Raw genomic sequence first — 22,129 nt, 5'->3', positions numbered from 1 at the left:
CTCGGTCATCCCCTTCTCCTCCTGCCCCCAGTCCCTCCCAGCATCAGACTCTTTTCCAATGAGTCAACTCTTTGCATGAGGTGGCCAAAGTATTGGAACTTCAGCTTTAGCATCATTCCTTCCAAAGAAATCCCAGGGTTGATCTCTTTTACAATGGACTGATTGGATCTCCTTGCAGTCCAAGGGACTCTCAAGAGTCTTCTCCAACACCACAGTTCAAAAGCATCAATTCTTTGGCGCTCAGCCTTCTTCACAGTCCAACTCTCACATCCATACATGACCACAGGAAAAACCATAGCCTTGACTAGACGGACCTTAGTCGGCAAAGTAATGTCTCTGCTTTTGAATATACTATCTAGGTTGTCATAACTTTTCTTCCAAGGAGTAAGCGTCTTTTAATTTCATGGCTGCAGTCACCATCTGCAGTGATTTTGGAGCCCAAAATAAAGTCTGACACTGTTTCTACTGTTTCCCCATCTATTTCCCATGAAGTGATGGGACCAGATGCCATGATCTTTGTTTTCTGAATGTTGAGCTTTAAGCCAACTTTTTCGCTCTCCTCTTTCACTTTCATCAAGAGGCTTTTTACCTCCTCTTCACTTCTGCACCCTAGTGTTTGGAAACTGATACCTCTCTTAATGAATGAAAAAATTTTAGTAAACAAGAAAAAGTGTGATGCTGAATGAGGAGATGAATCAATGGATAGTGGAGAGGGGGGAGGATAAAATATTACAAATGAAAGACTTGGAAGACAAGTGCTTAGATACAACCCACAAAATGAAATCAGTTATTTATGCTGCATGGCCATGAACCTGTTGCTGCTGCTGCTGCTAAGTCACGTCAGTCGTGTCCGACTCTGTGCAACCCCATAGACGGCAGCCCACCAGGCCCCTCCATCCCTGGGATTCTCCAGGCAAGCATACTGGAGTGGGTTGCCATTGCCTTCTCCAGGCCATGAATCTACACACATTTAAAAAAAAATTCTGCTGCCACATGGCATGTGGGATCTTAGTGCCCTAACCAGGGATCGAATCCTTGCCCCTGTATTAGAAGTGCAGAGTCTTAACCACTGGACCACCAGGGAAGTTCCTACATAAGTTTTAAATATATTAAAATATTTTCTATTTCATACCAAAGTCTTTTTTTCATTTTTCATGGTTCATTGTGTCCTTTTAAATGTCCTTCTTTTATTTACTCTTTATATTCATATGGCAAAATTGCCTTCTGGCCAGCTAGTTAATTAGGTGTGTGGTGACGATGCCTAACACACACAAAGATGTTTACTGTGTAGGTAACTGGACACCACCACACCTCCTCTGGGGACATGGGCTGTGGGGGTGGTGGCCAGGCTTCTGCTCCCAGAGGGTCAACATCTGATTCAGAGGGACAGTCAGAAGGCAGGCGGCAGGTGGATATGATCCAGACCACAAGAGATGCTATGGTGGACGGATCCCAAACTCAGAGAGGAGGGACGGAACTAGAGAAACAGGCCACTTTAGGAAAGGCAAGGACTTCAGAAACACAGGGAGAGCAGATGCCCACAGCACCCAGAGAACACTCCTCCCTGGACCCAGGGCCAAAACACACTCTGTAGCCACTCGCAACAGGCATTCATCCATCCACACAGCCTCTCTGCTTGCAAGTAACTTCTCTGTTTTGTAGGTAGATCCTAAAGTTGATTTTGATGTAGCAAGCATCTTGGGACTTCCCGGGTAGTCCAGTTGCTAAGACTCTGGGCTCCCAGTGGAGGAGGCCTGGGTTCGATCCCTGGTCAGGGAACTAGATCCCACGTGCTGTAACTAAGACCCAATGCAGGGCTTCCCTGATGGCTCAGACGGTAAAAGAATCTGCCTGTGATGCAGGAGGCCTGGGTTCGATCCCTGGGTTGGGAAGATACCCTGGAGGAGGGCCTGGCAACCCACTCTAGTAATCTTGCCTGGAGAATCCCCATGGACAGAGGAGCCCAGTGGACTACAGTCCATGGGGTCGCAAAGAGTCGGACACGACTGAGCACAAAATCCAAGCATCTCTAAGATCTTCCTTTTGACCTGGGCTTGCCCACATGAATTCTCTGACAGTGATCAGGATTAAACAAAGATGCCTTCTGAGTGGGGGCTTGGGAGAGAGGGCTGAATGATGCATGGTGGGTACCTATCAGACTTTTTGAGGGGGTGCTTGGGCAGGGGTAGAGATGGGTGTATGAAATCCAAATATATACTTCATACATCATCTTCATCCTGCCAGGAACATTGGCTCTGGAAGTGCTGTGATCAGAAAACTACTCCCGAAGCAGAAAATTGGAATCAACTAGAATATGATGTTCTTCAGAGACATGTTCTAGGGATCCTAAAGTTTCTGACCACTAAGTATATTTCTTTCTCCACCAGTGGTTCTCAACCTAGGGTGATCCTGCCTCCAAGGACATTTTTGTGTCTGGGGACAGTTTTGGTTGTCACCAGTGAGGTGCAGGGTGCTCCTGGCATCGAGTTGGGGAGAGGCCAGGGAAGTTGCTAAACCCACTACGATGCACAGGGCAGCCCCTATTAAAAAACTACCCGGCCCCAGTGGCAATAGTGTCAACGTTGGGAAACTGGTCTAGACCACCAGCAACAGGCTCGCTGAACCAGGATTCTCCCCTTGCCCATGGTTGCTCAGTCATCACAAATTTTTTCCCATCTGAGCCTCTTTCTAAACTTCATGAGAACCCTCAATTTTTTCCCATACTTTTTTCCAAACACTCTTTTGTGCAAAGAAAGAGTTAAGTAAAGCGCTATCTAGAGTTTAATCTACTCTCTGGGGCACCAGTTTACCGACTGCTACCAACAATTTCATCAGTGTGACTCGGGTCAAACTGCCAACGGCTCTCTGCCCAAAGATGCTCTTGGGGCCAGAGTCTTCCTCCCTGGGGAAATGTGGGACCAGGCTTAAAGGTGACGATATTTTTCGCCCCCTTCGTTGTGAGGAAATTACCCTGACTTGACAAAAGTGGAAAGAAAAAGCTGGCCTAGCTTCATTTCCATTTCGGTGGCCATTAATAGAAGCCTGATTTACATAAGTTCAGAGACAGGAGCCACTTTCTATTTTCGTTTCCTACAGATCAGAGCTTTCACTTTTTATTCTGACAAGGCTTGTGTCCTTCTTTCCTTTTGATTAGTTAATGCCTCTAGCCCACCCCCACAGATAACGAGTAGCTTATCACTTAATTAAAATTCATCAACTGTGTTTGAACATCTGAATGATAGGATGACACACTCAGAATCTGATCAGGTGACAAGGATACCCTGGGGACTGGGACCGGCAGTTGAGCCTGGCCAGGGCGGGGCTGATCCAGCAGATCCGCAGAGCCTCCCACTGTTGCTAAAGAAAGAAGGGCCCTCTCAGGGCTGTGCCCAGGCCAGGGCAGTGGGGCTACCGCCCAGCTAGGCTCAGAGGCCTTGGAGATCGACCCTGTTTTGTTTCTGTGATCGCCCAGATGCTTGGAGAGTGAAGTCCCAACCCTGGAGGCCCAATTCATTAGATCTGAGCTGGGGCCCACGGATCTGATTTTGGATAGGCAGGCTACCTGCTAAAAGTTGAACTGAGTCCTCCAAAAAAGATGTATTCAAGCCTTAACCCCAGGTACTTGTGAATGGGACCTTATTTGGAAATGGGGTCCTTATAGATGGACTCCAGTAACCCATGCTGGTTTAGGGTGGGCCCTTATGAGAGAAGGGGCTTCCTTGGTGGCTTGGGCGGTAAAGAGCCGCCTGCAATGCAGGAGACCTGCATTCGATATCTGGGTGGGGAAGATCCCCTGAAGAAGGAAATGGCAACACACTCCAGTATTCTTGCTTGGAAAATTCCATGGACGGAGGAGCCTGGCGGGCTACAATCCATGCGGTTACAAAGAGTCAGACATGCCTGAGCAGCTAACACACACACACAGCAAGAGAACAGACAAAGACACATACACACAGGTCTTGTAAACACAGAGGCAGAATTTGGAGCGATGCTGTCACAAGCCAGGGGATGCCAAGGACTATCACAGCCCCCACGAGCAAGGCTTCAGACTTCTGCCTCCAGAACCAGGAAAGAATCATTTTCTGCATGGTGCTTCCTTAGACCATTCCTTATGAATGGTCCAGAGCCTCACCCTGGGGATTTCGAAGTGGGTTTTAGGAGTGGAGAGGGGAGGGAACAGTCATCAAGACTTCTTTGTGTGCGCTCTGTTTGAATCTGTCCGTCAACCAGATGACTGCCTCCAAACATTGTCCTCTGTTCATGGCAGCCCCATGGAAGACTCCAGGCTCCCGGCCACCCTCATTTTCCTGGCTCACCCTTTCTAAGGCTCTGAAAGGCCTCCTTTGTGTGCCACCACCCCTCTTGAAGGATGGTGGACTCAGCACCAAATCTTTTAGCTTTCCTCCATGTCTCACCTTCTGCATCTAATGGACACCAGCCTCCCCTGCCCTGGGCAGTGCTTGCAAGCACCTACAGCCTTCCCCACACTGGCTGTGGATGGCAAGGGTGGGCATCCTCTCACTATTCCTGGACCACTCTCCCCGCTCCCTCCCTAAACACCAGCCTTGAACTCCGTGTCTTCCTCTGAGTTACAATCACCTAGAAAATGCCCACCCTCCCTTGAAGACTCTTGCAGCTGGTTCCTGCTACACTCCATACTGCACTTGCCATGATTCCTGGGGAATTCAAATACACAGAGAGAAACTTTCCAAACTCTTGGCTCTTCCATTCCTTAACATCCAATGTTTCAGGCCCAACCTCTTGCTCCCACTGATCGTAATTAGTAATTGTAAGGCTGCCCTTGACTTCACCAATCTTTCCATTGCTCAGACCCAAAACCCGGAAGTCATCTTCCACAGCTCCCTCTTTCCCACCCGCTCCCATCCGTCAGCAATGGCTGTTGGCCTGACCATCAGAATACATCTTGACCCCTTGGCCAGGCTTCCTGGCTATCACCCAATCTCTCCTCTGGATCCCAGGACCAGTCTAATGACTCTCTAGGATTCTACCCTTGATCCCCATCCCCTCTCTTCTCAACACAGCAAACGACCCTCTGAAGAGTAAATCAGGTCAAGCCTTCTGCTGCACATCCTCCCAACGCTCTGCCCACAACGCCATGCCCCTACTCAGCACGACCACTCCACTGCCTCCCCTCCCCTTCCCTCCTCCTGCTTTCTGGGCTCTGGCCACGCAGGCCCGTGTCTGGACACATACTGCTCCACCACCTCCTTCGTGTCCTTTCTGTGTGTCCCCTTCTCAGAGATGACTTCCTGGTAGATGGTACCCTCCCTCCCTGCCCCCACCGCACCCTCCCTTCCCCTCTTTCCGGCTTGCTGTTCTCTGGAACCCACCACATTCTAGAGCGCTGTAGAATGTGCTTTTGCGGGGAGGGAGCTGCACCTCCAGAGGCGTGTGGGATCGTAGTTCCCTGAGCAGGAATCCAGCCTGTGCCCCCTGCAGTGGAAGCGTGGAGTCTTAACCACTGGACTGCCAGGGAAGTCCCAAATGTGCTTACTTTTATTATCATCTGTCCCCCGGCCCCCCTAGAATGTAAACTACTTGAGGGCAAGGATCTGTTTTTGTTTTTTAAGGGATCTCTGATTTGTTTCTCCACCTTGTATATCCATCCTGGGGCCTCGAGTAGCACCCGGCACCAAAAGGTGCTCAACCAGTAGTTGTTGAATGACTGAATGATCGATCTGTCAGTTGGTTCCTTAGGAGTTCAGTTAGCAGGGCTTGTGGCCAAGAGTCTGAGCAGAAGTCAGGGGCTGGAGGGGGATGGACTGGGTCTACCCAGGTACTTCCCGGAGGCCCAGAGGCCTGGGCTGAGAGTTGTTCTCCTTTTATCAGAAACACCATGATGTGTTTGTTTTTAAAGCAAATGAGGAAATGATAGCTCAGCCTCTGCCGCATTCAAGTGAGACCCGCCCTTCAGTGGAGCAGAGGCGGCCGTGGCCACGGCCCTGCAACAGGAGAAGGGACGGGGCCAGTCGACACCAGAGGAGGGCAGCCCCACTCAGAGACGTGGAGAGGAGCAGGTGACTGATCACCTTGACCTTAAGGGTCACAGGGCAGAGGGGGGCATAGGAGGGGGCAGGAGAAGGGAGGGGGAGCAGAAAGGTGGAGGGGAAAGCAGAGGGGCAGAGGCGGTACCAGGAGCATCTTCTCTCCCTGGCTCTGTACCATCAGGCGGCTTTGTGGGGAGCGGGGTGGTGGGGGCACTGACACCCTCCTCCTCCCTCTGAGAGTCGGGCAGCTTCCCCTTTGCTGGACCTCAGGGCAGGGGTGTGGTGGGGGGAGCCCAGACTTCCTCATTCTCTCACTGCCCTCCTCCTAGGCCAAGGCACCCCAGCGGAATGCCCCCCGCCTGCCCTGGGGTCACCCCCACCCAGAGGGACTCCCGTTATAGATCAGTCACTGGGGTAGAGTGATTGGATATACCCCTGGGGGGACGTGCCCTCTGCCCCCCTCCACTGGCAATGCCCCCACAGCCCAAGGGGAAGCCATGCACTTCCCTGGCTCCATGTCACTGTGCCCATCATCCTCTGCTGTCCCTGCCCATCCCTTCCTGCTGAGCTGTCTCTTCTCTGAACCCACAGGGCCCTGCAGGTCGTGAAGCTGGGGTTCCAGAACTGTCCAGCTGTCTGGCAGCAGACGCCACTCACCAGCAACAACCTCTCACCCTGCCAGCCAAGGTCGCTACCACGGGTGGGGGCCTGAGTCCAGGGTCTCCAGCTGGGGGTACTCCTTCCCGCAGTGTGCTGGGCAACTCTCCCCTCTCCTCTGAGGAAATGCTGGTGGCTGTAGGAGAGGTGAGTGTGGTCAGGAGGACCCAGGGAGGAGAGACAGCCAGAGCCCGCCCAGAGAGCCTTGTCCTGAGCTCAGAGGAGGCCCAGGACCTCAAAAACATCCACAGAAACTCTTTGAAGCCCAGAGCATTTTGTCTCATGAACCCATTTTGCAGATGAGTAAAGAGTGGGACCAGAATGGCGAAGCAGTAATTGGGGTACATATACATGCAACAGGGGCTTCCCTGCTGGCTTAGTCAGTAAAGAACCCGCCTGCAATGCAGGAGACCTGGGTTTGATCCCTGGGTCAGGAAGATTCCCTGAAGAAGGAAATGGCTACCCACTCCAGTATTCTTGCCTGGAGAACCCCATGGACAGAGGAGCCTGCGGGCTGCAGTCCATGGGGTTGCAAGAGTCAGACACGACTTAGTGACTAAACCAACATGCAATAAGGGGCTGGGCTGCGACTCGAGCCCAGATCCTCCCCTCTGTCTTGTGCTTCCGGAGCTGTCTGGGCCTTTGGGTCCCCCCTGTTCTGTGCTCCCTACACCCCTGGACTTTGAGCCTGCCGCCTCAAGACCTTGGCAGCAGCCCCCTCCCACAATGTCCCTGAGCAGCTCACCTAGCGCAGCCAAAGAGAGCCCCTGGGTGCTCCCCGGCTGGGTGCATCCCTGCAGTGGGGAGATAACCTGGAGATCACAGCATCCCGGGGCTGCGCCCAGAACAGCAATGCTCCCCACACCCCCAGGGCATTAGGAGGGGCTCAGAACCAATCCAGGTCTGACAGTTGCCACCACTGCTGAGCAGTAGGACCCCGGGGAAGAAGATGCCCACATCCTAACCCTGGAGTACGTTCTGGTAGCTGGCCAGGGGGATGGCCCTTGCTAGTCTGCTGATTTGGGCATGAGGGGATTATCCCAGAGATGAGAGGGGGCCTGATATAATCACACTGTGCGCTTGGTGTGCTCAGCTGTGCCCGCCGGGCTGCTCTGTCCATGGGACTCTCCAGGCAGGAGCACTGGAGTGGATGGCCATTCCCTTCTCTGGGGGACCTTCCCGACCTAGGGATTGAACCTGCGTCTCCTGTGTCTCTTGCATTAGCAGGCAGGTTCTTGAGCCACCCGGGAAGCCTGATGGAATCATGAGGGTCCTTTTGAAGGAGTGGACTCCTTAGGGCTGGGGGCTGGAGAGGGAAGCGGGGACGGGGGTGGGGGACAGCGTCCAGCCAATCCCGCAGTGTCCCCAGGGAGGACAGGCACCTCCCCAACCAGGCCTTTCTTTTTATGAATGAAGTGACTTTACTGAAACACTTCCATTATACACTGATGTAGTCGCATGCGCTCTTCTTCTGCTCTCATGGAATGTGGATCTTTGATCCGTACATAGATGCCTTCCTCGAGGACAATGACCTGACCCCCGGGAACCATTCGCTTCCCTTGCAGGCTCTTCTCTCATCCAGAACCTCACAGGTCAATGACACTCACACCCCCAGCACAGCCACCTGACCCAAGAAAGGCCAGCTACCCTTGCCTGGGCCCCTGGGCATGGCTCAGGAGCAGCTGCTGGGGCCCAATGAGGTCTGGGCGTGTCAGGAAGCTGGTCTGGCGGAATGACCCAGCCCACCTGCCAGCAGCAGGAAGGATGTGGGTGGGGTGGGGGGTTGGGGGTTGGGAACTAGAACCTGGACACAGTGTCCTGGAGCTCCCCTGGGGACTAGCTTTATTCGTCACCTTGGTGGTCCCTTGTCCCCAGTGGGCAAGAATCGCCACCCAGAATCCTGATTTGTACCCCTGGGGACCCATCGACCTCTCTGCATTTGGGGAGCAAGAGCTAATATTCTCTTAGTTTCCCAGTGAAATTCCCTCCCAGAAAGTCTGTTCTCACTCTGATGAGGGGTGGGGGAAGGAGTTGAGGATTCCACACAGAGGGGTGGCCTCAGCTGCGGGCAGGCTGTGGCCTGAAGGCTGAGAAGCTCGAGGTTTTTCCTCTAGGTTGTGCTCAAGGTATCGGATTCGAGCTGAGGCTGCTCATGAAAAGCCTCCCCCTTTATCGGTGTATTAGAGGAGCCAGGGCAGAGAGCGGCAGGTGGCCTTGAAGGACACTTCCCTCAGGCCTTGGTGGAACCAGGGCCATCTTTCTTGGCCCGCCCCGGGTGCCCCTCTCCAGTCATCACCTGTGCGCCCCTCAGATGGGGGCCGAGGCTGTTCTGCGCCTCCTCGCCATGGGCTGCAGGTGTGCCAGCCCAGGTCACCCAGATGGAGCAGAGTTGGGGTGTCCTCAGAGCTCTCCTGTCATCCACTGGACTGACATTTTGTGATTTCTGCCCACAGAGGGCATCTCGCCTATAGAAGATGGCCTTACCAGCATCTCCTTGTTTGCCTCGTGTCCCATTCCTGGGAGGGTCCCCTGTGCTGGGCTGCCTTGGCTCATGTAGCTGGGAGAGTCCGGGGCCCCCAAGGTGGGGGCGCTGGGGTTTCCGCCTTCCAGCATCTGTACTGGGCTCTTGCACCTGGAGACACCGGGCCTCACCTACTGCAGTAACCCCATGGCCTCTCCCTGCCCACGTGTGTCTTCTTTGCTACTGGTGGAGAGGCTCAGAGTCGTTACCTGCCCCCTGACTCTCCAAGCCCAGCCCCATCTTCACTGACAGTCCTCGTGGGGCCCACAGCCCAGCGTAGAGGCCTCAGATCTCCATTCTGTGCAGCCAAGCCCCGTCTGGCCCATCCCCACACCTGGCTCAGCCTGCTCCTCGGCCTCATCTCCCATCTGAGTCCTCTTTCCTCTAAGGCCCCCTGCTGCTGCTGCTGCTGCTGCTGCTAAGTCGCTTCAGTTGTGTCCGACTCTGTGTGACCCCATAGACACCAGGCTCCCCCTGCCGGCCCTGGGATTCTCCAGGCAAGAACACTGGAGTGGGTTGCCATTTCCTTCTCCAATGCATGAAAATGAACAGTGAAAGTGAAGTTGCTCAGTCGTGTCCGACTCTTAGCAACCCCATGGACTGCAGCCTACCAGGCTCCTCCATCCACGGGATTTTCCAGGCAAGAGTCCTGGAGTGGGGTGCCACTGCCCCCAGGTCTACAAAACCCTCCTGCTGGCTCCCTGCTGAGCCCCAGGTTGCCTTGCAGGCAGGCACAGTCATAGGGCCACTTCCTGCCTCTCCCACTTCCTTTAGGCCAATGACCATGTTGTAATAGGACCTCAATTGCTCTTCCAGGAAGGATAGGACACCTGTCAGGACGCTATACAAGCAACTACATGGAGGAGAGCGGCGTCATCCCCAGGTTTTGGCTGAGCAAACTGAGGGTCAAGGTTTGAGTTCCTCCAAGTCCCAAAGCTCATCCCCCTCACATCCGGTGATGCACTTGGGTAGTTCTCTGAAGGCACATGAAGGTGATCAGGACTGTGAGGTTTCAAGGTAACCCTGACGTTCTCCCACTTAGTGCCCATCAGCATCACCTCCCCACCCCCCAGGACTCCTTAAACCACAGGGCTGGGCTCCACTCCATTCGAGAAGGTGGGGTAGGGCCTGGGAAGAGGCTTTTCTGACAAGGTCCCAGGTGCTGTTGGTGCTGCTGGTTGGGGACCACACGTTGACCCTAAGCTGCTCGTTAACGACGTGTCTCAGAGTGTGTGTCACTTCCTTTGCGGCCAGGCTGGTTGCCCTCTCCAAACTGAGCACACAGCTCCCTGTGTCTCCCGCAGTCTCATCACCAGCCCCAGAACCGGGCCCTGCACTTGTTGACAGATGGATGGGTCATGTGACGCTGGGTGAGAGAGAGACAGCGACAGAAGGAGCTGTAAGAGCCAAGCCTCCAGTGACCACATGAAGCCTCTGGACTGAGGGCGCCAGGCCAGAGCCGCCCGGACGCTGTGTCCAGGCCAGGAATCCAGCCAGGCACTGGGCCCCTGCTGCTGGAAGTAGAGGCTGGGTTGGTCAAGCACCTTCTGGGGTTTCTTCTGACCCTCCCTCCTGACGGTTCTTTGGGCCAGCAGTTCTCAACCCTTGCTGCTGTTGAGAGTCACCTGGGAACTTGAGAAAGTCCTGATGCTGGGCTGCTGGTTGTACCTGGATCACTGGCATCAGAATTGCTGGCATAGAGCCAGCATCCGACAGGCTTCTCAGGTGTTCTCTGAGGCTGAGAACCATGGATTGAGAACCTCTGCAACCTCAGCACTGGAGGCTTGGCAATCTTGGACACGGCCCTGCCTTCCTGGGCAGGGGGCTCCTCTACCTCCCTGGGACCCACACTCTACGTCTCAGGGTGCAGATCAGCTCTGGGCGCTGCCCCTTGCAGACTCATAACACCTCTGGGTCTTAATGGCCTCATACGTGATGGAGGAATTGCTGGCTGTGGGGGTGCCTGCAGTCAGAGAAAGGCAAGCTCCATCTGCAGGGTTGCTTTCACTGCGGCCAGGCCTTTCCCTTCTGACAGACCGAGGTCTCCGAGCCTTTATAAGGGCACTCTGCACAGTAAACAACTCCTGAGCACCCCCAATGGATGTGTATTTATAAAGCACATTCGTGGGTTGCTATGCTAATACATTATGTATATTATAAAACTTTAACAAAAATAGAAAACTTTAAAGGACAAAGATAAAAATATAAATACAAGTTCCTATATTTTCTTCCTGCTGTCCCTGGGTGTATGCAACCCACCTTAGGACACCCTGTTGGAGGGTCCACTGAGAGGGAACCAGGGATCAGGAGCGTGCGGCGAGGGAGCAGGAGGTGGGGGTGCTGCACGTGGGGGCCTGGCGAAGTTCTGGGCGGTGGTGGTGGTGGGGGGCTAAGTGCTACAGCTCCGAACCGCTGGAGAAGCGGAATCTATGGGCGGGGACCGAGACACCGCGCAACCCGGCGGGATCTTCAAGGGAGGGTCCTGGCCTGCAGGGCCTGGGTCCCGGGGAGCCCGGGCACGGAAATCCGGGGCAGAAGGATCTCGGGCGCGATCCTCGGGACACAGGGGACTCAGGCGCCAGAGAGTCGCCGGAGCCCGGCTCCGGTAGCAGCCGCGACAGGTCATCCACCAGGTGCCACTTCTCCTGGACTTGCTGAGGCCGAGGCAGGGAGCGAGCAGGCGGGTTAGAAGCTGCACCTCCTCTCACCCGCAGGCAGGCGGGGGAGGATGCAGCCCAGCTAGCAGTAGCCGCTCTGAGGCCCCGCCCCAACCGGAGCTCGCCCGGCTTCCCCGCCCCGCTGCGGCCTCGCCCCACTAATCTCCCGCCCTACGCTAGACTCCGCCCTGTCCAGGTCCCGCCCCTGCCCGCCCACGTACGATAGAGACCACGCCCACCAGAGATACCGCCTCATCAAGACCACGCCTATCAGATACGCCCCTCTCAAACATCACGCCCACCAGACAACGCCCTATCTCAAGGCCACGCCCATCAGACCACGCCCCGGCATGAGACCACGCCCCCACCAGAGTCCCGCTTCCCAGACAGCAGGCCAAAACCACACTCCCTCCAGGTTTAAAGCCACGTTTCTGTCGCCCGGCTCCTGCTGGCCTGAGGCCAGGCCTTAGGCCCCGGCTCCCTCTCTCCATCTTCCCGGCTTTTATCGGCGGCCCGCGGCCCCAACAGGGTCTCGCCAGCAGTCCCCGTGGCCCCAATCCTGCGGATACTTACCCACACCAGCTGCTTCCGCAGTCTCCGGATGGCTCTGGAACTGGCCTGGGACTGGGAGATGCAGACGGTCAGGACAAGGCTTTGGAGAGAAGGGGAGGCATGGTCAGTCAGCCCACTAATTCCTTCTTCCCCTCCTCAATCTCTTAGAAAACACCCCCCGGGGGTCCTCTCTCTTCCAGGATCCCAGATACAGCTTTCTCTCCCCTCTCCTTCCTCCCGCGGGTCGCTCAGCCCCTCTCTTCTGCATGGCAGGCTCACAGTGAGTCTGCACCAGGCATTGTACTCCCCCAGTGGTCATTTCAGGGGCTTTTACAGGTGAGGATGTAAGGGCACTTGCCCAGGGGCACCAGGGAACCTCCAGGCCACCAGACCTGACCCCTCTCCATCCCTGGCTCTCCTTGTCTGGTTCCTGGATCCCCTGAGACTGGCTGGGGTGCCCATGGACAAAAGGATCCTCCCCCCCCAGGTGCCCGTTCCCTTGGCCCCCCGCTGTCCTGAAAGGCACCTGAGCAGGATGAGAAGCGGGAAGCTGAAGGCGTGGGAGCCCAGGTAGTAGAGGATGCGCTGGCTGGGGGGTGGGAGCCAGAGGGCCACTAGCTCAGGGACCACCTGCCAGGGGGCCAAGTAGTTGGCGAAGAGGCCACAGTCCCAGGAGGAGCGGATGCTGGGAGAGAGATGGACAGAGGAGGGCCAGGGTCAGCGCCCAGGTGAGGAGCTGCCAGCCCGGCCACCTAGGGCCCTCTGCTCTGCTCACCTGCTGACCACATAGCCCAGGGGCACAGCGGCCAGGAGCAGGCCCAGGAGGAGCACCAGCTGGAAGAAGAAGATGGAGCTGGAGGCGCGGAATCGCCGAGGAGATGCCCTGGAGTTCCTCAGCAGGGTGTACTGGGGGGAGGGGGAACAAGGACACGGGGGCGTTCTCAGCGCAGTGTGCAGACCGGAAGTGACCGGTCAGCGCAGTGTGCAGACCAGAGGTGACCGGTCAGCGCAGTGTGCAGACCGGAAGTGACCGGTCAGCGCAGTGTGCAGACCAGAGGTGCAGTGTGCAGACTGGAAGTGGCTGGCTGGGCAGCCGTAGGATGTGAGGGCTGCCCCACCGATGGCGCTCAAGGTGCCCACGCAGGTGCACCCCTGCGCCCTCCCTGTCCCAGAGTCCTCACCTTCTTGATGTAGAAGGTGAGGAAGATGAAGACGCTGTTGAGCAGGGGCAGCAGGGGGCAGTAGAAGAGGCCCATCCAGGTGACCGTCTGCCCTTCCACGATGTCCAGCACGTTCTTGGGCACCAGGAACTCCTCTCGGTCCAGCCAAGCCCAGAACCGGCCGGAGAACCGCTCGACCAACATCCTGGGGGAGGGAGGGAACAGGTCCCCGCCACCCGCGAGGAGTGTGTGAACCTCGCTGGTTCGGGCCCTGGACCTTCGCACACATGCACTCACACGGGACACACGAGTGTAGACCTGCTCACAGCCTTGGTCGTGGCCACTGGCCATCCCCCCAGACACGCCCACACCGCCCCCGTGGTGTCCCCACGTGGCTCACCTCCTAGGCAGGCTGACAAGGAAGGCGAAGGCCACCGTGAGGAGGAAGTTGAAGATGCTGAGTTTGTACAGCTCCTCCCCCACCGAATTCTCCCAGCACTGGTCAGAGGGGGCATCTGTCACTACCCTCGGTCCCCAACCATCCCTCACCCACCCGATGCGGGGATCCTGAAGCATAGGAGCCGGGCCTGGAGTCCTATTAGCTAAGTTAAAATCCAGGCCTGGAGAATAAGACAAGCAACCAGTTGGAGCTCCCTCCTCTGCACAGGGCACTGTGATGCGAATGGCACTCCCTGGAGGTGACTGCTGAGTGCACAGCTCTGCCCACCGCCTTTCACAAAGGTGAGACCAGAGAGGGGCAAGGAGATCAAAGAGGTGGGGCTTTGCAGAGGACAAAGGCCCGGATGGAGCCACCAGCCACCTGGTAGTCACAGGCGTTGTAGCCGTAGGACTCACAGCTGGTCTTGTTTCTGCCGATGCACAGCACAGTCTGGCCCAGCGAGAAGGAGAACATTCCCAGGCTGGCCAGCTTGAGCACCACGCACCTGGGGGTTGGGGTGGGGGCAGAGACTGTGTCAGGGGAGTAGCCCGGGTACAGGGCACATCTACCCAGGACACAGGTGTGGCTGACATCTGCACAACCTCAAGTTTTTTCCTGAGACTGGCCCCCTCTAAATCCAGGGCCCAGCTTCCTTCCAACCTGCTCCATCCATGTCAATGTTTCCCAAAGTGCGTTCCCCAGACAACTCACAGGAGAATGGTTCTGTTTAGATCAGTATGGGAAACAGTGAACGGTCCAGCCATCCTTCCCACAACACCCAGCTTGGAGAGTCACAGGAGGCACACACGGGCCTTTAAGTCATTAATACAGGTGAGATCATTCTTCTAAGGCCTATTCCCAGGTGGCTTAGTGGGCAAATAATCTGCCTGCAATGCAGGAGACACGGATTCAATCCCTGGGTCAGGAAGAGCCCCTGGAGAAGTAAATGGCAACCCACTCCAGTATTCTTGCCTGGAGAATCCTACAGACAGAGGAGGCTAGCGGGCTATAGTCCATGGGGTTGCAAAGAGTTGGACGCAACTGAGCACGCTATTTACACTGTCCATATACCACAATCATGTGCATGCATACTCCTGAATAATATATAACTGGACGACACAGGTAGGGTGGCCTAACCCAGAACCATCACTGCATGTTATATACAAGTGTGGACTTTCTTTTTTTTTACTTTTTGTCTGTATTCTGTGACTGAACCTGCGTCACCTGCTTTGGAAGCAGGGAGTCGTAACCACTGGACCGCAGGGGAAGTCTCACAAAGTGTGGACTTTGAGTGCTGATGCATGGCAAAAGGCTGGTGGAAACAGCGGTTCTTCTGTTGAGGAAGGCACGGGTGGGTAGGGGCTTATTTTTATCTTTCATCCTTTGAGCATTTTGAATTGCATGTGCTATCACCTATGTGTAGTCAAAGCTATAGTTTTTTTTCCATAGTCATGTATGAATGTGAGTTGGACTATAGAGAAAGCTGAGTACCAAAGAATTGATGCTTTTGAACTGTGGTGTTGGAGAAGACTCTTGCGAGTCCCTTGGACTGCAAGGCGATCCAACCAGTCTATCCTAAAGGAAATCAGTCCTGAATATTGATTGGAAGGACTGATGCTGAAGCTGAAACTCCAATATTTTGGCCATCTCATGCGAAGAACTGCCTCATTTGAAAAGACCCTGATGCTGGGAAAGATTGAAGCCAGGAGGAGAAGGGGATGACAGAGGATGAGATGGTTAGATGGAATCACTGACTCGATAGACATAAATTTGAGTAAGCTCTGGGAGTTGGTGATGGAAGGGAGGCCTGGTGTGCTGCAGTCCATGGGGTCGCAAAGAGTCAGACACGACTGAGTGACTGAACTGAACTGAACTGATTACCTATGTGTACGTGTTATTACTCGTTCCAATAATAAAGTTTCAAACCAAACACAGTCTACCTTGGAGGGACTTGGAATGGGCTGTGGACATCTGTGCCAGGGAAGGCCGAGGAAAAGCAGGCCCTGCCGAATGATGGGTGGTTGGCAGAGAACCTGAGCTGGAGCTGGGGGGCTAGGGAGGTGGTGGCTGGGTCCAAGGAAGGACCTGAGTCCTGAGAGGGGAGACAGAGCAGAGCCTGGGGATGGAGGTGGGCTTGAGTGTGAAGCTGCACTCGGCAGGCATGGGGAGATTCCCTTGACTAAGGCACTTGACCCTTTCAAACCTCAGTTTCCTCATCTATCCAGTGGTGACGAGGATGGTCTTAACTTCACAGGTCATGTGAGGGTTGTAAACCCTCAGGGCACATGGGAGGGAGCTGTGTTCCTAGGGGGGTGACTGTAGTACCCTGTTTCCCCAAAAAAACAGTCACTGGCTTGCTTTGGATGGTGGGGACTGAAGAACCTTAGACGGGGCCCCCCGAGACTGTGTGTGAGGGCGGCTGCCTGCCTTCCCTTGCTCGGGGTCCCCAATACCAGGTGATAATCAAGACAGGTGGCAGGGAAGAGTGTTTCCCTGCCCTCCACACACTATCACACCTATCACCCCCCAGGTGGCACTCACCAGATAAGGGTGAGGTTGACCTCAGTGTTGGGAGGGTAGTTCTCCAGCTGGACCAGGAAAACGAACAGCAGGGGACCCAGAAAGTTGACCAGGGCGATGACCCCAGGGGGCAGGTACTGGAGCAGCAGAAACAAGGACTCCTGTGGGGAGAAGCAGGTAAGGCGGTGCCATGGGCTGGAGGGCCCCCAGCAGCTCGCCCATCCCCTACGACCCCTTCAAGTGTTGCTCTGAGGCAGGGCGGGCATCTGGGAGCCGCTGGACTATTCCCAGTGACAGCGTGGCGGCAGGGGGATAGCCACAGGCAGAGCCAGTCTGACCTGGTCGTGACCTTGGGCAAATTGCTTTAACCTCTCGGAGCCTTGGTTTCTTCTCCTGCAAAGTGGGGCCATCCCCTCCCCTCCCCCAGAACCGGCTGGGATGAAATAAATGCATGTCAGTCGCCTGGCACCTCCTTGTTGTCCTGAGAGTACTTGGTGGCCCAGAAGATGGCGCTGATGGCTCCAACCACCAGGAGCCCGATGAGGATGTTGACCCGCAGGTAGGTGAGCAGGTGGCAGGCCCTCTGAGCCCGGGTCTGCTGCTGCAGCAGCAGCAAGTGACGCCCCTCCTCCAGCTCCATCTGTGATGGGGGCAGGGCAGGGGTGGGTTAGGGCTGGCCCAGGTGGAAGGAGGGGCGGGGCCAGCAAACAGCCCCAGGTTGGTGTGCGTGGGGAAACAGGCTGCAAGCCCTAGGCAAAGTTGGGGTGATAGTAGGCTGGGGACAGACGGGTTGGTTTTATCCAGAGGCCCCCACCCCAGCACCATACAGGTGAGTGCTCACACCCCCACATGGCCCAGCATCCCAACTCCCTCAAGCTGAAAAATCTTGTGTGCACACACTCTCACAGTCCCACACTCAAGCCACACACTCATATACAAAGTCCCATGTGCTCTCACACTCATTCACACTTACACTCACATCTCACACTCATACACATCCTCACGCACACCTTGAATTCATTGCTGATCTCATGCCTCTTGATGGTGGCAGCCTCCTGCCCCCGGATGCAAAAGTCCCAGGATGAGAAGACCTTTGCACTGAGAGGCGACCGGTAGTCCTGGCCCAGGAACATCTTCTGTGGCAGCCCCTTCACCATCCTGCAGGGGGCAGTGGGGGGCAGGGCTCAGCCTTGGCTCAGCCCTGGTCTGGGGTGGGAAGCCCCGGGCAGCCCCAGGGGCAGGCTTGGACCTTGGCCTGACTGGGGGGTGGGGTAGGGATACAGGAGTGGTGGCTCTGCCCCTGAGTTCTGCAGCTGGGAATGCAGAGTTCCGGGCCTGAGGCCTGTCGTCAGGGCCTCCCCACCAGCTTGAGTGTACCACACTGAGGAGGAATGATCAGGGGAGACCTGGGGCTCTGCTCTCACCTCTGCAGAATCCCACAGAAGCAGAGGAGCAGGCAGGCCAGTGGGCTCAGGAGGTAGGCCAGGCGGATACTGTACGTCGAGCTGCTCTCGGGCCCCGCCCGGTATGCTCCGTAAAAGAGATAGGTGTTGTTGAAGGCCTGCAGATGTCAGACAACGATAACGGACCCAGGCTGTGTGCTGAGTGTTTTCTTGCTATTAACACATTAACCCTCACAATAACCCCATCGGGTAGAGAATAAGAGTATCCTCATTTCACAGAGGCCCAGAGGGGTTAGGCAACTTGCCCAAGGACACACAGCTTGGAAGAAAAAGCCAGAACTGGAACACGACAGCCCACACAGGAACTACTCAGTGGCTTTCAGGAATGAGGGTAGGGTGGTGCTTATTCCAGAAGCCTGCACTTTTCCCTTCTTGTCCTTCCTACCCCCACCCCACCTGGGCTCTGAGGGCTATGGGGTCATGCATGGGCCTGGATGGTGCACAGCGGCCTCAGCCTCTCTTGTGACTCCGCTGCTGACCCAGACAGCCTGTCTATGAAGGACTGTCCCCCTAGACGCCAACATGCCCTTGGAGGGGTGAGGGTCATCTTAGACTGGGGTCTTCTGAGGCCATATCCCCAGGTCCCCCAGCCTCCCTGCTCCTTGGCCAGGACAGACTCACTCACCCTGCCAGTAAAAACATTCCAGAGTAGATTGTTGAACTTGGAAACACCAGGCTGGGGTAGGTGGCCACTACCAGGACACTGGAGAGCTGTTAAGAAGGGAGAGGGGTCCCATAGAGGAGGGTCCCCAAGGCATAGGGGAGGCTCTGCCCCTCCCACTCCATAGCTCCCAATCTAGGAGGCCTGAGCAGGGTCCTGAGGGCATGTTAGGAGGCTGGCATGCAAACAGTAAGGTCAGGCAGAGTCTCAGGGCTGGACCCAAGCAGGTTGATGCCCAGGGTTGGGACACAGAGGGTTGGGGCTGTCCCAGCACAAGAATGCTGGACCAGCCCCCAGGGTTCAGGTGGGCTCAGGGGAACTGTTCTCTCCATGGGCGGGGCACTCACTGAAGTTCAGAGTCGGTCCTGGGTCAGGGGGCCGGAGCCAGACCAGCGGCAGCAGGACGAAGCTGCTAGTCAGAAGCAGGGTCAGCAGGTTAAGTAGCAGCAGGAAGCGAAGGAAGGTGAAATAGGACTGGATTCCAGTGCCAAAGAGGCCTGCGGGGGACAGCAGGGCAGTCAGGAGGCGCCCAGCCGTGAGCCCGACTGGTCATCCTAGGGCTGACCAACCCAGCGCGGGTGTGGGTGACTAGCCTTCCCAGGACCTCAGCTTAATGGCCAGGTCCAGGGGCTTGCCTAGCAGTACCTCTAACAGCCACGAGGGCGCGCCATCGTCCATCAACGTTTTGGGGGGCTGGCTCTGGGGACAGAGGCGGGTGTGTGACCTCAAAGCCACGTGATTGGGGGGGTGACTGGTGGTGGGGGGGAACAGTGCAACGGCAAAGTGGGGTGATTCCCTCTTCTGGTTTCTAAACTAGACGCTGAGACTCCAGAGAGGGGAGGAGGGAGGTGGGGATTGGGGTTCAGGTCGTACCGCCGATCTCGTAGAGAGCCCCCTCCCAGAGCCCACAGCCCCGAGTCAGCCGCCGAGCTGCCTCCCCGAGTCGCCGGCCCGCAGTCTGCCGCCTGCGACGCCACTGCTGCCAGCAGGAGGTCTTCACCCCCTCGGGCTCCCGTAGCTGCCTGGGATGGGGTGGTGATGGGGAGTGGGGTGCCCTGAGTCAGCCAGCATGCTCACCTGGGCAGGCAGAGCAGCACCCTGGGCCAAAGTCTTTCTAGGGCTGATGTTTCCACCCCGCCCCCGTCCAACAGGTGCATTTCCCCCCCACCCCACCCCCACTGCTCGGCCTCCGCCGCGTTCGGCAGGGTTCTCCGGCACCCACCGGATAAAGCGCTTGTCCACCATGGCGTACGGCAGCACCCGCACCGGCTGCTGGGAGAGGCACAGCCTCTCCATCTCCTGCTCACATAGCTCCTCGCCCCCTGGCTCGGCTTCTGGCTCCCCCGGGGCCTGCACCGACCACTGCCTCTGCATCTCTGCGGTGGGGTGGAAGTTGGGGCGGCAACACCTGGGAGAGATGTGGGGCGGTTGTTGAGGGAGCCTCACAGTCTTGGCCCTGGCATGGTCAGTAATGAAGAGAAATCCTGTTGGAGGAGATCTGGCTCAGTGTCCAGCCACATCTCAAAGCAACATATGGCCTCAGTGTTCCCATCTGTCAAATGGGGAGAAAGGAGTCCAAAGGGCTCGGAAAGATGGGACTCACAAAGGAAGCCAAGGCCAGGTGTGGCCACCATTTTAACACAGTGGGGACACAAGGCCAGCTCTGCGCTACTCCAACCTGCTCCCAGGGGCCACATGCCTTCACCAGCTCCCTTTGGCAAGAGAAAATTCCACGTGCTGATTTTCCCACTGGGACCGAAACAGTTCCCTCCCCGAACCCCAACAGTTCCGAGGATTCAGCATTTGCAGCAGCACCTCGAATCTGGACCTGCTGAGACCTCCTCTGTCTTCTACCTGGTGGTCCAGCTGGTGGTCCAGCTCCCGGGACTGGGTCCCCCAGGGTTCCCCAAGGAACCCAGATGGGGGGGCGTGGCTACAGCACCAGCGGTGGAAAAGGGAGGAAGGAAGGGGCCCCTCTGCCGCTCAGCTGCGGTTCTCACCCCTCCCCCGGCCAGCCACCAGCAGCTTCTGGGCTTCAATTCTCTCCCATTCCTCTGACGATCCGCCTCCTCAACCCACCCCAACTCTGCACCCACTCACCTGGGGTCCAGAGACCAAGTGCCCGGAGGAGACCGTCCTCCGGCCGTCTCCCGCCACGCCGGGCAGGGCTGCGAGAGAGTCGAGGGGAGGGGGTCACATGACAGGAACCGTAGCTCCCCACCCTCTGGTCGCCGCCTCTCCCCTCTGTACTCTTCTCTCCCCGACCTCCGGCAGTTTCTCCGCTCTGCACCGAGGCCCGCACTTCCTGCGGGGGGGCGAGGCGCGGGAGGGCAGGTGAGAGGCGCCGCCGCTGGGCGCTGCGCTGGGGTCCGGCCCTGCCCCTTCCCGCCGGGCACCCGGGCTGGCGACACGGCGTCTGGGTCCAGGGTCTGACCCCGCAGTGCTGCGGGCGGCAGGCTGCGAGCCCCGCCCCTTATTCGCCGGGAGCTCCGGCGGGCTGCGCTGGACTCGCAAGGCGCGATAGTACCAAAACTTAGTGGGTGGATCCCATCACTAGGAGCTGCCGGCCCTGGCGGTATTTCTCAACGTCCCGCCTCCCGTCATCTGCACTTGAGCCGAGTCGGCCCGGTGCCTGGCCTATAGGAAGCGCTCAGGAACCGGCTCCACTCACGCCCCGCCCCAGCGACTTGTTTCAGAGCCCTCTTGGCCCCTTTCTCTCTGCTGGGACCCCGTGGGAGGCCCCGCGATCCTGCCCTTGCTTTTTCTCCCTCTCCACCTCCTCCAGGGCCCCGTCACCTCTAAGGAGCTCCATTGGTTTTCCTGCCTCTCTGCCCAGTCCCCTTCCTGATTTTCCAGACCCGTCCTCTATGCCCCAGGCTGCGTGCTGGTGCTGGGCACACAGTGAGCACAGAGAGGGGACCGACAGCGGGGAAACGGACTGGCAAATGTACATGCCAACAGAAAGTGCCACATGCTCCAACAGGGTTCAATCCCGGAAGGCTCCATGGAAGAGGTGACTTTCAAGTTGGGCCTGGGATTGTGCAAATACAGCAAGCTGGAGCATGGGCGTGCAGGGCGGGGATAGTGTTGGCAGGGAGAGGCAGGGACTAGGCAGGGCTGGTTCTCCATGCTGAGGTGCTTGTGCCAAGACCCAGCCAGAGGTAACGACTCTGTGTGGACATCCTGGCTTGGCCTGCCTGTCCTGCCCTCCAGGAGGGCCCTCTCCTTCCTTTCTGCCTTCCAGCTCCCTTTCACTGCCCACCTTCCCAGGCTTCTCCCAGCCAAGAATGGCTCCCACCACTGTCCAGAGCCCACCCTTTTTTCAAACCCAGGGGACTCTCCACTGGCCCCCTCCCGGACTCTCTCGAGGTCAGCTTTCTAGGTAGAGCTCCTGGGTGGACAAGATTCAGGTTGTGGTGGATGACCCCCTGGAGGCTGACTGACCTCAGCAGCAACTCAGCCTGCTTCCTCATCTCTGAACTAGCGTCACC

General features: G+C 56.9%; 1 protein-coding gene across 4 annotated transcripts; it reads right to left on the bottom strand.

Moving 5' to 3' along the window:
* Positions 1–11,187: 11,187 nt before the first annotated feature.
* TMC8 (transmembrane channel like 8) lies at positions 11,188–21,120 on the bottom strand. Of its 4 annotated transcripts, none has more exons than XM_040244695.1 (16): positions 20,739–21,120; positions 19,861–20,094; positions 19,512–19,660; positions 18,986–19,135; positions 18,603–18,688; positions 17,939–18,075; positions 17,525–17,672; positions 16,984–17,154; positions 16,536–16,675; positions 14,376–14,499; positions 13,956–14,053; positions 13,577–13,760; positions 13,171–13,229; positions 12,922–13,080; positions 12,417–12,495; positions 11,188–11,840 (listed from the first exon to the last, which is right to left on the bottom strand). In XM_040244695.1, the coding sequence occupies exons 2-16, from the start codon at positions 20,010–20,012 to the stop codon at positions 11,583–11,585; spliced, it is 2,094 nt and encodes a 697-aa protein (XP_040100629.1). In that variant the 5' UTR covers positions 20,013–20,094; positions 20,739–21,120; the 3' UTR covers positions 11,188–11,582. The 4 variants fall into 4 exon arrangements, with proteins under 4 accessions (XP_040100629.1, XP_040100627.1, XP_040100626.1 ...); XM_040244693.1 differs by having other exon boundaries at positions 13,171–13,301; positions 19,861–20,122; positions 20,739–21,118; XM_040244692.1 differs by having other exon boundaries at positions 13,171–13,301; positions 20,739–21,118.
* Between the last annotated feature and the right edge of the window lie 1,009 nt (positions 21,121–22,129).

This window comes from Oryx dammah, unplaced genomic scaffold (genome assembly GCF_014754425.2).
Source record: "Oryx dammah isolate SB20612 unplaced genomic scaffold, SCBI_Odam_1.1 HiC_scaffold_8, whole genome shotgun sequence".
Taxonomy (NCBI): domain Eukaryota; kingdom Metazoa; phylum Chordata; class Mammalia; order Artiodactyla; family Bovidae; genus Oryx; species Oryx dammah.
Note: the sequence above shows the minus strand (reverse complement) of the source record. Positions and strands in the feature narration are given on the sequence as shown.

Coding starts and splice junctions, on each gene's coding strand:
- TMC8 (XM_040244693.1), bottom strand. CDS start 20,012: ATGCAGAGGCAGTGGTCGGTGCAGGCCCCGGGGGAGCCAGAAGCCGAG. Junction 17,673..17,938: donor TTCTGTGGGATTCTGCAGAG/GTGAGAGCAGAG, acceptor TGCCCCCTGCAG/GATGGTGAAGGGGCTGCCAC. Junction 16,676..16,983: donor ACTCTCAGGACAACAAGGAG/GTGCCAGGCGAC, acceptor TTCTCCCCACAG/GAGTCCTTGTTTCTGCTGCT.